This window comes from Malania oleifera, chromosome 13, assembly GCF_029873635.1.
Source record: "Malania oleifera isolate guangnan ecotype guangnan chromosome 13, ASM2987363v1, whole genome shotgun sequence".
Lineage (NCBI taxonomy): Eukaryota > Viridiplantae > Streptophyta > Magnoliopsida > Santalales > Ximeniaceae > Malania > Malania oleifera.
Genome location: NC_080429.1, coordinates 6412875 through 6426600, shown reverse-complemented (window position 1 = coordinate 6426600; position 13726 = coordinate 6412875). Strand labels below are relative to the sequence as shown.

The window sequence follows — 13726 nt, the reverse complement described above, 5'->3', positions numbered from 1 at the left end:
CTGTTGAGTCGCAATCTAGAATACGTACATGGTGCTCTGTTGAGCCGCAATCTTGAATACGTACATGGTACTTTATTGAGCTGCGATCTTGAATACGTACTGTAAAAAATCTATCTTTTGTATTCTACTCCTTCTTCATCCCCCCTTTTTTTTTTCAGCCGTCTTTCCTTTCTTACATATAAAAAACTTAACTTTACTATACAGTTTTTCATCTCCTAGACTCAAGCTAACCACCCTGATTTATGGGATGTTACAAATTTCAAATGCCTCAAATCTCTATTGGTTGTTCACAATGACAGCTTACGCCAACACTCCCCCTCAAGTTGATGCATAGAGGTCTCGCATGCCCAACTTGTCAAGTGAGTTGTAGAAGTCCTTGCTAGATACAGCATTTGTAAGGATGTCTGCCAATTGATTTTCGGATTTCACAAACGAAAACCTAATTGTTTTTGCTTCAAGATTCTCTTTGATGAAGTGTCGATCTACCTCCACATGTTTAGTACGATCATGTTGAATAGGATTGTGAGAAATGTCAATTGCAGCTTTATTGTCACACAAGAGATCCATCTCAGAAGTGAGGGCAAACTAGATTTTAGTGAGAAGCTATCTTAGCCAAAGGAGTTCACAAAGACCTTTAGCCATTTCCCTAAACTCAGCTTCAGCACTTGACAAGGCTACCACTTTTTGTTTCTTGCTTCTCCAAGTTACAAGATTTCCTCCAACAAATGTAAAATATCCTGATGTAGACTTTCTGTCAGTGATATTACTTGCCCAATCCGCATCCGTATACCCATAAACCATCGGCTGACTGTTATGTTTTGAGAACATAAATCCCTTGCCCGGGGATGACTTCAAGTATCGAAGTATTTGAATCACTGCTTCCATATGACTCTTACTTGGATTATGCATAAATTGACTTACGACACTTACAGCATAGGCAATATCTAGGCGAGTATGGGAGAGATAAATGAGTTTACCAACTAACCTTTGGTATCTTCCCTTATTTGTTGGTAATTGGTCTGGGTATTCTCCAAGCTTGTGATTCTGAACTATGGGGGTGTCTGCAGGCCTACACTCCAACATCCCTACTTCGGTTAGCAAATCTAATATGTATTTCCGTTGGGAGAGAAATATGCCTTTCTTAGACCTGGCAACTTCAATTCCCAAGAAATACTTGAGTCCTCCCAGATTTTTCATCTCAAATTCAGTTGCTAATTGCTTTTGAAGTAGAGAGATTTTGTCTTCATCATCTCCTGTAATAATAATGTCATCTACATAAACTATCAAAGCAGTTACCTTGCCTAACTGATGCTTTAAGAACAAAGTATGGTCAGAGTTACTTTGTTGGAAGCCATATTTCTTCATTGCCAAGCTAAACCTTCCAAACCACGCTCGTGGTGATTGTTTCAGTCCGTACAACGCTCGTTGCAATTTGCACACCACTCCATTCTTTGAAGATGTTGTATAACCAGGAGGAACATCCATATAAACCTCTTCTTGGAGATCACCGTTGAGAAAAGCATTCTTTACATCAAATTGATGCAAAGGCCAATCAAGATTTGCAGCAAGAGACAATAATACCCTAACTGTGTTTAGCTTGGCTACAGGTGAGAAAGTCTCCTGATAATCGACACCATATGTCTGTGTATATCCCTTCACTACCAATCGTGCTTTGTACCGTTCAATAGATCCATCTGCTTTGTGTTTAATGGAGAACACCCATTTGCACCCCACAGTTTGTTTTCCTTTAGGTAATGGAACAAGAGTCCATGTATCATTTTTTAGTAGTGCCTCCATTTCTTCCTCAATAGATCGGGTCCATCTTGGATCTGCCAATGCCTCATGAACACTGGTAGGAATTTGACATATGGAAAGTTCTTGTGCAAATTTCTTAATCGGTTCAGAGAGTTCCTTAGTGGATACATAGTTAGCAATAGGATACCTCGACCTTCGTTCCTCAATATTCGGAGAGTATCTATTAGGTGGCTTGCCACGATTGTACCTGTAAGGTGAGACATAACCTACAGAAGCATCTATATCATCGGTATGTAAGGGTGTAATAACATTACGCACCTCAAGAGTATTCTTAGGAGATGATTCGGCTGGCACTTCAAAGGGAGGGGATATAGGTTCAGTCTCAGATGTTGCATGCTCTGCAGTAGGATATATCTCAGCTTCACAGTTCACAATGCCTAAGTTATCATTCGGCCCAACCTGCCCCTCATGTTCACGTGGCCCCTTATTTGGTGCCAACCAATCAAACTCATTTGGCACCTCATGTTGGAACCAATTCAACTCTTCATTATATATCTCCCCCTGAAGAGGAGAAGTAGGTGCCGAAGAGGAAAAGAACATATCAGTCTCCAAGAATTGGACATCCATAGTCACATAGAGTCTTCGGGTGGTAGGATCATAGCACCGGTACCCTTTCTGATGGACGCCATAGCCCAAAAACAAACATCGACATGCACACGGATCAAGTTTAGTGCGTTGGTTCTTGTGGAGATACACATAGACAACACACCCAAAGACGCGAGGAGGAAGCATTAGTGCAATAGGTAGTGACACATAAGTAGAAAGACATTGGAGTGGTGTCTTAAAGGATAAAACCTTGGAAGGCATTCGGTTAAGAAGATGGACAACAGTTGAGATGGCATCGGTCCAAAAACGTTTGGGCATATGAGCACTGAAAAGCAAAGCACGGGCAGTCTCAAGAACATGTCTATTCTTCCTCTCGGCAACACCATTCTGTTGAGGTGTTTGTGAGCATGAAGTTTCATGAATTAAACCATGTTGAGTAAAATACGCTTTAAGGTGCTTATTGACATATTCACCACCATTATCAGAGCAAAGAACCTTCATGGTGGCACCGTACTGAGTACCAACCATAGCATGAAATGTTTCAAACACACTAAGAACCTCATCTTTGTGTTTCATCAAGTAAAGCCATGTCATACGAGTACAATCATCCACAAAAATCACAAACCAACGAAAGCCATACATATTAGTAACAGGTGAGGGCCCCCATACATCAGAGTGAATTAACGTAAATGGAGTGTCACTTTTATTCATGCTTAAAGGATAAGTAGCGTGATGGCTCTTAGCCAAAATACAAGTGTCACATTTCAAATTAGGAGTCTGTAAATGCTTAAACAAATAAGGAAAAACATGCTTCAAATAAGGAAAAGATGGGTGTCCCAAGCGTCGATGCCACAACCAAAGTAGTGTCTCTTTATCAGCATGCGGATGGTTCATGTGATTGGTCTGGCTGATACTAATGTCTTCCACATAATATAATCCCTCCCTCTTAGTACCACGCCCAATTATCTCCTTGGTGAGAATATCTTGAATAAGATAGAAATTTGGATAAATAAGCACAACACACCCAAGGTCTGCAGTAAGCTGACTTACAGACAACAATTTATGGGATAAAGACGGAACAAGTAAAGTATTAGATAAATGCAGGGATGGAGATAAAGTCACAGAACCAGCGCCAGTGACTGGTGAGATAACACCATTTGCATTGGCTATGCTGGTGCGTCGCGGAAGAGAGGTATGAGAGAAGTCCAAGGCAGCAAAAGTCATATGATCAATGGCCCTCGAGTCAAGAAGCCATGCACTACAGTCTGCATCTCGATGGGAGGTAGGAAGAGCAAGATCAGGGATACTTAAGTTCAAATTAGGAGGAGCATCCGTGGACGTTGTAGCTGGTTGTATAAGGGAGAGATAAGGCTCTGCAGCAGCAACAGCAGCTGTGCCTGAATTTCCATTCGTTCCGGTTCCAGTAGGACGTTTACGGGCTTGAAGGTCATGCCACCAATCAGGGTACCCATGCAATTTGAAACAGGTTTCACGTGTGTGCTTCTGGTTTCCACAGTGAGAACATTTTTTTGAATCAGTGGAGTTTCGGGGCTTGGAAGATTTACCAGGGGCAGAGGTGCTTAATGTAAGTGATTTTGAGGCCAAGACAGCCCCCTGGAGCCCATCGGGGTCATGGGTAGTCATAACCTGCTGTCGAATAGCCTCCCATCTAACACGCGCATACACTTGTTCGACAGTAGGAAACGGTTTTGATCTGCAAAACATCAGCTCGTATTTTGTCTAACCAATCGTCAAGACCATCCAAAAACACATAAACACGGTCTTCCTGAATGATCCGATTATAATGCTGAATAACAACAGAGCATTCCATAGGATTTGGCCGGTGGAAATCAATTTCACGCCATAAACCTTGCAACTCAGTATAATATTTTTCTAGCGAGCCAGCGGCTTGCTTCAATCATGTCACATGGCGTTGAAAATCATACACTTGTGATGTATCACTACCATCAAAGAAGGTAGTGGCAATGGAATCCCAAACCGCCTTTGACGTAGGAAACCGAATAAAATTGCCAATCAAGGACGAATCCATGGAAGAAATTAACCAACCTTTAACAATGGCGTTATCGGTGCGCCACTTGCAAAAGGAGGGATCAGTGGATAGCGGCTGGGGAAAGTCGCCATTAATGTACCCCAGTTTATCCTTGCCAGAGATATACATCTCAACAACCTGGGACCACAATGCATAGTTGGAACCATCCAACTTAATGCCGATCGGAGAAGCGGATGTTTCAGTGGTGATGGTTGGGGTCCGAGTGTTGTTCAAAACCTCGGTCATCCTTGTAGTCAATTCAAGGATAGAATTAGAGAGATTGGACGTGTCGCCATAAGAGTTTAGATCATTAGAGTCCGCCATGAATAGAGGTATGGTTAGGATGCAATATAGGAAGCCAGAACTCGTTTGGCTCTGATACCATGTAAAAAATATGTCTTTTGTATTCTACTCCTTCTTTATCCTCTTATTTTTTTTTTATTTATTTTTTTTTCAGCCGTCTTTCCTTTCTTATATATAAAAAACTTAACTTTACTATACAGTTTTTCTTCTCCTAGACTCAAGCTAACCACCCTGATTTATGGGATGTTACAAATTTCAAATGCCTCAAATCTCTCACCCGGATTTTTGGGATGTTACAAATTTCAAATGCCTCAAGTCTCTATTGGTTGTTTACAATGACAGCTCACACCAACACGTACATGGTGCTCTATTGAGCCGCGATATTGATTACGTACATGGTGCTCTATTGAGCCGCGATCTTGAATATGTACATGGTGCTTTGTTGAGCCGTTATCTTGAATACTTACATGGCGCTCTATTGAGCCGTGATCTTGAATACTTACATGGTGCTCTATTGAGCTGCGATCTTGATTATGATATGACAGGGCGGTTCTATACCGATTTATGAATTGACAAATTTTATATAGAATTACGAATATGATGGTTTTATACTGAATTACGAAAACGAGATCATGTTACTGTTTTTACTATGTAAATTGTATGTTATTTACGAAAAATGGGGTATAATAAGGCGAAAGTATGTTATCAGGAAAATTATGTATTTTTAGTTATACAGGTGTGAGTACAACTTCAAATGTCATTTTAGTTACAGTTAAACATATGAATGTTTTATGATCACACTAAAACTCATCTGCCACACATTAATGATAATCTATTCCATCTTACTGAGAGGTGTCTCACCCCATCATTATCTAATATTTTTCAGATACCACGAGAAGCATAATAGTAATCAGAATAGCGCAGTGAAAGCGTGGGTGTGATAGAAGGTTTTATTTAAAATAGATATTTATTAAATCATATTTTTTTATATATTTAGAATTTTAGGGGTGTTAATTGTGATATTGGAAATGATATAGTTATATTGAGATAATTAGTATTTTGGTAATGTGTATTGGAAGTCTTTCGTTGTATGAAATATTTAGGTGACTACAGGTGGTATGAGAGATTTTTAAACGAAATTTTACGGGTCGCTACATTTTCACCATCAAAAGAATTGGGTTAAAACAAAATAGTTTACCTGTACTTTCATACACTTAAAATTTTGAAGGATATTAACAACAACAAATAATAATAATAATAATAATAATAATAATAATAATAATAATAATAATAATCAACAAAGTATATGACTCGTCTAAAGATTTATATCTTGTTCTCCTATTTCACCAACTACAAAAATCCAAATAATCATCATCAAACCAACTCACATAGATCCTCAATTATTTTCTTAAATATCCTGCATATCTAATCTCACTTAAGAAAGTTGCCCTTCTAAACCCAAAATAAAAATACTTATACGGAAAATTTTAACAAACATTCAACAAATGCAAAATAAATTGCATTTCCACACTTGCTTTGATTAGCTCTTTGCCAAACTTTTGGCAAGAGGAGACAATTGAGTATTTATTCTTAAAATGTGAATGTACTTGACTAAACTAGTTTGCTCTTTCTCTAAGCTCCTCACTTACAATATTTTCAATCAAGATTTTCTTGATTGATTAATTGCGCTTATGCCTTCTACATAATTTGATTTCTTATCCCATGATACCATTACTTTTTTAAGGGCAACAATTATCATCAAGCATCTCTTAAGAATATTGTAATGTTTGTTGTTCTCAATGGAAATAGGTACCCCTATTGACTATAAACCATACAATAAACCTAGATTATTTTTTCACTGCATATTTTCTGATAAGCAACTAATAAATCCGTTCGATGACTTGTACATTAATAAAGACTATATATTTTGTTACATTTAAACTACAACAAGACCACCATGAAAGTATGTTTCTTATTATACAATCATGATATTAGCTTTTCTTATGCATTCCACCTTATTAATCTTGATTCCCCTCCCCACTTGCATTTTTTTTTTTTTTTATGTTGTTCCTAGTTTCTTTGTTAGGTATCTTTGAAACTTGAAGAATATTAGTGAAAGAAAATGAAAATATGAATAAATTTATTTTTTTTCATGTTCAAAATTAAGAAAAAATAAAAATAAAACATGTAACAAATTAATAAACAAATATTAAATTTTACATACGATTAATATTTGATTTTTTAATATTTATTTATTAGTATTTATCATGGAGAGAAAATATAATGATTTCTTATTTTTTGTTTTCATCAAACAAAATATATTACCAAAGTAGAACTTACCCCATATTTGGGAGCTTGAAATTAGTGCCTTGTATTTAAATTTACATGGGTTTTTATAAAAAAATAATATAAAATATTGTCAAGATTGTACAAATCTAAATTTAAATTTTAAGATTCATGCTCCCACACAATTTTTTTTGTTTCTCAATTCGAATAAAATAATTAATAGATAAGAATTTTTAACATATCTTGTTATTTATTAGATCAAACATAAAAATTGGAAAGGTCGATGATGGATGGTCACCATGCTTTTGGGCCATGTATTGAGTGAAGATTTATGGATCCACAAACTTGAGCAGAGAAACCATAATCTCTAGATAAAAATAAATTTTGATGGCAATTTAAGGGTCAATCCAACCTGAACCATAATAATAATTGAAACTATATAAAAAAAGGTTGAAATTTTCACAATTTGTTGCCATGTCCACAAATATGATAGCATAATTATTAATTACATTATATGGATTTAAACTTATAAAAATAATAGGATTTCAACTTCATCAAGTTAACTTTGAAATCGATTCTCTTGAAATTATTTTTCTTATTAATAATTTTTTCTTATTTAACACATTCATCATGTAATCTGTTTGTGAACGTATTCGAATCAAACCTTAATTATAAATCACTCTCTTGGGGATGGAATCAGAAGTAAATCGGGCGAAAAAACTAAATAATAATATATTAAGTTATGTTTAGAGTAATTAGTTGTTGCTAGTTAATTTCATATTTTTATTTTGTAGATAAGAATTTTTTTTTCATGTTAAAAAAAAAAATTCAATTTTTTTGCACATCGGTTTGGGCTGTTCTCCGCATTGGGCACCGTAAAAGAGTCTCTCTCTTCCATCCATCGGTCGCCAAACACTCCCCAGTGTCGTGTCTTTCAAAATGGACCGATACAAAATGCAGCGTCGTGTCCACATCGACGAGTCTCCGCCCCCTCGATTCGACGACGACCCACCGGAGACTCCCGTCGACGGCGACAATCGACGGGGTTCGCTCAGGCTCCGACCCTCGCCCAACAATGTGACCGAAGATCAAGAGCCATTTATGGGGGTCAAGGTCCGAAGAAAGTCCTCTTTGCACAGAGATTACAAGGGGGACTACCTAGACGTGCCCTCGCGGCCGTACCTCATAAAGATTTTGGAAAAACAAGGTGATTTTTTATTCACTGAACTTTGAGCTTGATTTGATCAGGGATGTTTCCGTTTTAACTTTATGACATACGTTTTGAGTGATTTCGGGATTGATTAGTTGCTTTATTGATGGTCGAATTTGTTTGGTAGATCAAGTTTGGAAAATTTGAGTTCGGAATGCTTTTGTGAATTTTTTAGGACTGCAAAAGTTGTGTAGAATAAAAAGGATTGTCATTTTCTTGAATCGAGGTGAACTTTTTCAGGAAAAATCTCTTTTGAATTTGATTAGGAACTGGGAGCTGATTGAGGTTCTCATAAAGATTTTAGAAAAAAAGGGTAATTTGGTTGAGTTTTGTTCAAGCTTAATGATGATGCTTGATTTAACTTGTCTTGATTTGGGTTGTTTTCGTTTTAACTTTCGCCCTAAGTTCTGGGTGATTGGACATTATTTACTTGCCTTGTTTTTGGGCTGAATTTTTTTAAGTGCTTCTTGTTCCGTAAATCAATTTAAGAAATTTTAAGTTTAGAATGCTTTATAACTTTTTAAAGACTGAAAACTGTGTGCAGAATGAAGAAAGATATTGTCTATTTTTGAATCAAGATAACTTTTTTTTTTTTAGGAGAAAAACCAATTTGAATTTGATTGGGAACTTGGAATTGAGTGAGTTTCTTATTCTGAAGTTTCCAAAAATAAATAAAGTTGAAATTGGGTTTGTTGTTTAGAGTACATGATTAAATTGATATACAGATGCTGATAGATATAGACATGGATGTGAAGATCTCCCTGCATGTGTTGACACTTACCGCAAAATGTCATATTTTAGTTTGCTGTATTATTGAAATATATGCATATGTATTGGAGGGTATATCGGTCATTAAAAATGTTTGAAGGACCCCTTGAAGTTGAATAATCCCTTTTATTTTCTTTGGATATGTTTTGTTATAAACACATTTAGTTACATGTTTTAAATCATTTTGATTATATCTTTGACTTCACGGATCTTAGTTGTGTGACACATACAGACCGCTGGGTGTAAGCCTACTTTGCTTCATAGCTCTGTTGTTCCGAAGGAGGAAATACACAATACTATAATGTATGTGGGCCAAATTCAAAATTTTCAAGCCACAGCGAACGTGTTATTTGAAGTTTCAAATTCGTGTCCTTTAATTTCCTGGACAATTCATTGCAGATGCAAGAAAGAGTAATGGACACATACTCTCACTGCATGCATGTGAGCAAAGGATGATAAAAAATAAACTTACCATGGCTTATACCCAACTCAATTATGTCACTCTTATCCATCATATCTCATGTTTGTTTATGAATGTTTTAAAAATATGTTTTAAGACTTCAAATGGGCCATTACTGATGCGATGTTGATTGTTTTTCAAATTCAATCTGATGAGCATACATTGCACTGGTTACATAGAGTGATAACTTCTTAAATGGATGTATATCAGAATAGAAACAAGATAGATGAGACAGATTAACATGCCAAGAAGTTAGTATTTTGGCAGCACATAGGGCAGCATTCGTGAGGATATCTACATACTTATGAGGACTAGAAATAGACGGGTCTCTTCAAGGTGGAATAGGGATGGGGCCAGCTTGAGCTCAGGCCGAGATTCTGGGCTTGATGTTGAATTTGAATTAAGGCAAGCCTGGCTTTGGTTAAGCTTAAAACGGGCCTGGCATAAAGTTCAATCAATTATGACTATCCAAGTTGCTCATGCTATTAAGCAGATTCTGCTGCTTTGCAATCACATGATTAGAGTTGGTTAGCTGGTTGTTCAGTATACTGCTGTAAGGTTGTGTCCAAGCCTATGTCCATATCTTATAAGGTTGTTTGTCCAATTGCATGTTTGATTGCACAATACATTTTGTTATATGAACGTTGATTCCATGAGGCTGTTAGCTTTGAAGTAATTTGAAATTTCATATACATACTGTTGGTTGAATTGGCTGAAGTTTATAAACTAAGCTTTACCCAGTGGCATTCTACACTTTGGATTGATTATATTCTAACTTGCAACCTTACACCCCTAGTTCTAACATTTGCCTGGCCATGTGATAAAATGATGCCATTTCTGCTCAATTTGAAAATGAGAGTTGATGTCATTAACCTTTTCTTATTGTGGTTGCACTTTTTTACCAATGGATTCCCCCCTCCACAAACCCTCTCTCTCTCTCTCTCTCTCTCTCTCTCTCTCTCTCATGTATGCATTGCCGCATGTGTGTGTGTGGATTCCTAGTGATCAGGAGTGCATGCCTCAATACTCAATGAGGATGTGAGGTTCGTCTTGATTCTTGAATTGTATTATTTATGTGAGCACCTGAAACTTCTTAAGCTATTTTCACTGTTTGGGAATACGGCAGATGAGGAAATGACTTTTTTTATCCCCCCCCCCCCCCCCCCCCCCGCCCCCCGGGGAACCCAAAAAAATGAACTAAAAGATGGAACTACGTTTGTTTGAAAGACTTGATTGTCAGGCAGACAGAACTGTGCTTATGTTTAATGAACAACTTGATTGGAGTTCATGAGTTGTCATCATGTTCTAGAATCAGCATATTGAAAAAGTACAAGTATTATGTCCAACTACAGCTGGTGTTCAAGTAATTTTTTCCCCCTCTTTAGGAACCCCTCCTCAACCTCAAACCCTTCCTTCTTAACCTCCAATATGTTCACTGCAATTTTTGGGTGATTATTAAGATGTTCCTTGTAGTGGATTCTTGAATGAGTGAACTGTGAAGGTGAGATAAGTCAGCCGATTATATGATCATCCAATGTCGCAGGTCTTTGTGATCTTTGTCTGTCATTATATAGTTGTGGATTGGAAAAAGTTTATACCCAGTAAGATTCTCTTTTAAGGTGCAGAAGGGTCGCTAAAATATTATTCTGTTTCTACAGGTGACAAGAAAGTTCTGTTTGCAGACAAGGTTTTGAAATTTACTGGTACGGGGAAGATGAAACAGCGTATATTATTAATTACCGACTTTGCTGTTTACATTGTTGACCCAGAGACTGATTCCCTTAAACGGCGGATAGCCTTGGCTGCTGTTGATAAGATCTGTTTGAGTGAACTAAGTGACAATTTTTTTGCAATTATCATCCCCACCGAGTATGATTCACTTATGGCTAGCACTCGAAAGACTGAAATTGTCACTGTCTTAGTTGAAGCTACCAAGAGCGCATCTGACTATGAGCTTGAGGTTGCTTTCTCCAATAGGTAAATGAAACTTTCATTGCTATTCTTTGCATCTCCTTCTGTCACTGTCTTAGTTGAAGCTACCAAGAGCTCATCTGACTATGAGCTTGAGGTTGCTTTCTTCAATAGGTAAATGGAGCTTTCATTGCTATTCTTTGCACCTCCTACTAATTTTAGTTATAAGAAGTCTTTTCCTTGTTTCCAAAGGACGTATTTAGGAATAATATTTTTAGTCATTTGATAATCTCTGGCTAAGATGTCAGGGTATGTGCTTCATTCATAAGCGTTTCAAAACATTCTGCAAAGCCTTGAAACCTGCACAGGATGGATATCTGGAAGATTTGATTAATAGCTGCATTTATTTAAAATTTTTTTTACAGATTTTTCTCTTTTCTTGGAAGATGACAGTTCAGATTTGGTCAGCTCCCATGCTTTTCAATGAAAGATTTTGTCTAGCATGAAAACATGATTAACTTTCTGGCTTATTTACTCATGATTACTGCACTGCTGTTCCCTTTTATTTTTCTGCTCCAGTCTTTGTTCTTCCTCCCCCCCCCCCCCCGGCGCGGGGGAGCGGGGAAGATTGCTTTCTTTTTCCGGAGTGTTGTATGATAACTTTTGCAGGTTCGAGTATCATGCTGGTGCTGACTTGTTGAAGGAGATTCAATTCGAGGAGGTCGAAGGTCTGTGGTTACATTTTCAGCTCCACTCAAACTTTTAGGCCTTGAGGTTTGGCTTCTTATTTCTCTGTGTTGCTGAAGTTTTGATATTTGTGGATTTCAGGGGGTGTTAAAACAAGAATTCTAAGGAAATGAGTAGCAGTTTTTTCAACCCAGCAGACACTAAGAAAGAAGAAGAAGATGATTTTTTCCATATAGAGGAAATGAGGAATTGCACTTTCCCTTGTCATTACATGTTTTGAAGACCAAGTGAAATAGCACTGTTCATGGTCAATGAGATTGATTTTTGAGGAGTCCAACATCACCAGTGATTGTATTCTAGTGTGTGTGTGTTTTTAAATACGAATATTTGTGATGTTTAATTTGTTTCAACTTCAAATGTTCTCATCTGGGTTTATGAATGCGGTTAGTTTGATCTTCAAAAGTTATTTTATTATTTTATTTTTTTCAAGAGCTATTTTCGTGTATATCTGATTATTTCGATCTTGATGTAACTCTTTGCTTAAATGTCACATTTCCCTTTTTTGCTTTGTTTCTTGATAGTTTGCTGTTGTATGCGAAAATTAGAAAATAAAATTTTATAGTTTTCTAAGTTCTTCGAAAAAAAAAAAAAAAATGTGGTAAGGTAATATTTTTGTAATTTTATGAGAAATTAAAAAGTATATATTTTTCACAATTAAATTGGTCCACAAATCTATATTATAATATTAAAAGCCGTTGGGGTGCCTTTATAGGGGCTTCAAACCCAAATCTATATATATTTTTTTAATTTTTAAATTTTAACATATTTTAGTGATCTTTGATTGCTCGGTATTTAGGATTCTGAATTATGATTGGTTCAATTATATTTTTTGGACTTTTGATTTCAATAATTTAAGAAAGAATTTAATTGGTTGAAATTTATTGTTCTTTTCGTTATTATGTTTCGTTCAACATCAACCAAATATGGTAGAGCACTCGTAAACCTGAATCTCCTCGGTCCTCTCATTCAAACTAAATTACCTCAAATGAAATCGTACAAAAACAATCTAGAATGTTGAATTTGGATCTAAACTCAACCTCACCCAATTCAAGATTCGCTATTGAGAGTTTCATAAATGAGAAGACATGATCACTTAAGATTTAGGAGATATTAGCATTTTATGACATAACACATGATTACCATTGATTTATTAGACTATAGCGATATTTAAATCTTGATAGAATGTTGATGTAGACACTTATTGGCAATTTTTATTTATTTATTTATTTATTGGATACAAGATACATATATCCCTTTTTTAAAAGAAGAAAAAAAAGGATGATTTGCATTGCCTTTCTTTTTGAATTTGTCAACTGGGAAATTCAAAACTATATATATATATATATATATTAGGTTTTAGTTTTATAAATTTTATTTTTTACGTTACTAAATTGTAGCATTAGTTTTGCATCATTTGATAGTTTATGGACAGCAAATGATTAATTTAATTTTACATTAATTGGGTTTTTTTGTTATACATGTTGGATTAAGATTATAGAGGAATAATGCTTACACTAGATTTTCAAAAGAATGTTATTATTATTACATCACATGTATTAATGTTTAATTTCTTTTTAGTTAATTTAAATTTATTTAATATTTTTTATTTAATTATTTATATATATTTCAA

At 35.9% G+C, this 13726-nt stretch overlaps 1 protein-coding gene across 3 annotated transcripts; it reads left to right on the top strand.

Annotated features, from left to right (window-relative positions):
- Positions 1 to 7843: 7843 nt before the first annotated feature.
- On the top strand, positions 7844 to 12498 carry LOC131145958 (uncharacterized). 3 transcript variants are annotated; one of them, XM_058095139.1, is made up of 4 exons: positions 7844 to 8207; positions 11097 to 11415; positions 12019 to 12077; positions 12178 to 12498. In XM_058095139.1, exons 1-4 carry the CDS (start codon positions 7940 to 7942, stop codon positions 12207 to 12209), a joined length of 678 nt encoding a protein of 225 aa, XP_057951122.1. In that variant the 5' UTR covers positions 7844 to 7939; the 3' UTR covers positions 12210 to 12498. The 3 variants fall into 3 exon arrangements, with proteins under 3 accessions (XP_057951122.1, XP_057951121.1, XP_057951123.1); XM_058095138.1 differs by having other exon boundaries at positions 7850 to 8207; positions 11929 to 12077; XM_058095140.1 differs by lacking the exon at positions 12178 to 12498 and having other exon boundaries at positions 7871 to 8207; positions 11775 to 12062.
- The last annotated feature ends 1228 nt before the right edge of the window (positions 12499 to 13726 follow it).

Coding starts and splice junctions, on each gene's coding strand:
- LOC131145958 (XM_058095138.1), top strand. CDS start 7,940: ATGGACCGATACAAAATGCAGCGTCGTGTCCACATCGACGAGTCTCCG. Junction 11,416..11,928: donor GAGGTTGCTTTCTCCAATAG/GTAAATGAAACT, acceptor TTTCTGCTCCAG/TCTTTGTTCTTCCTCCCCCC. Junction 12,078..12,177: donor TCAATTCGAGGAGGTCGAAG/GTCTGTGGTTAC, acceptor TGTGGATTTCAG/GGGGTGTTAAAACAAGAATT.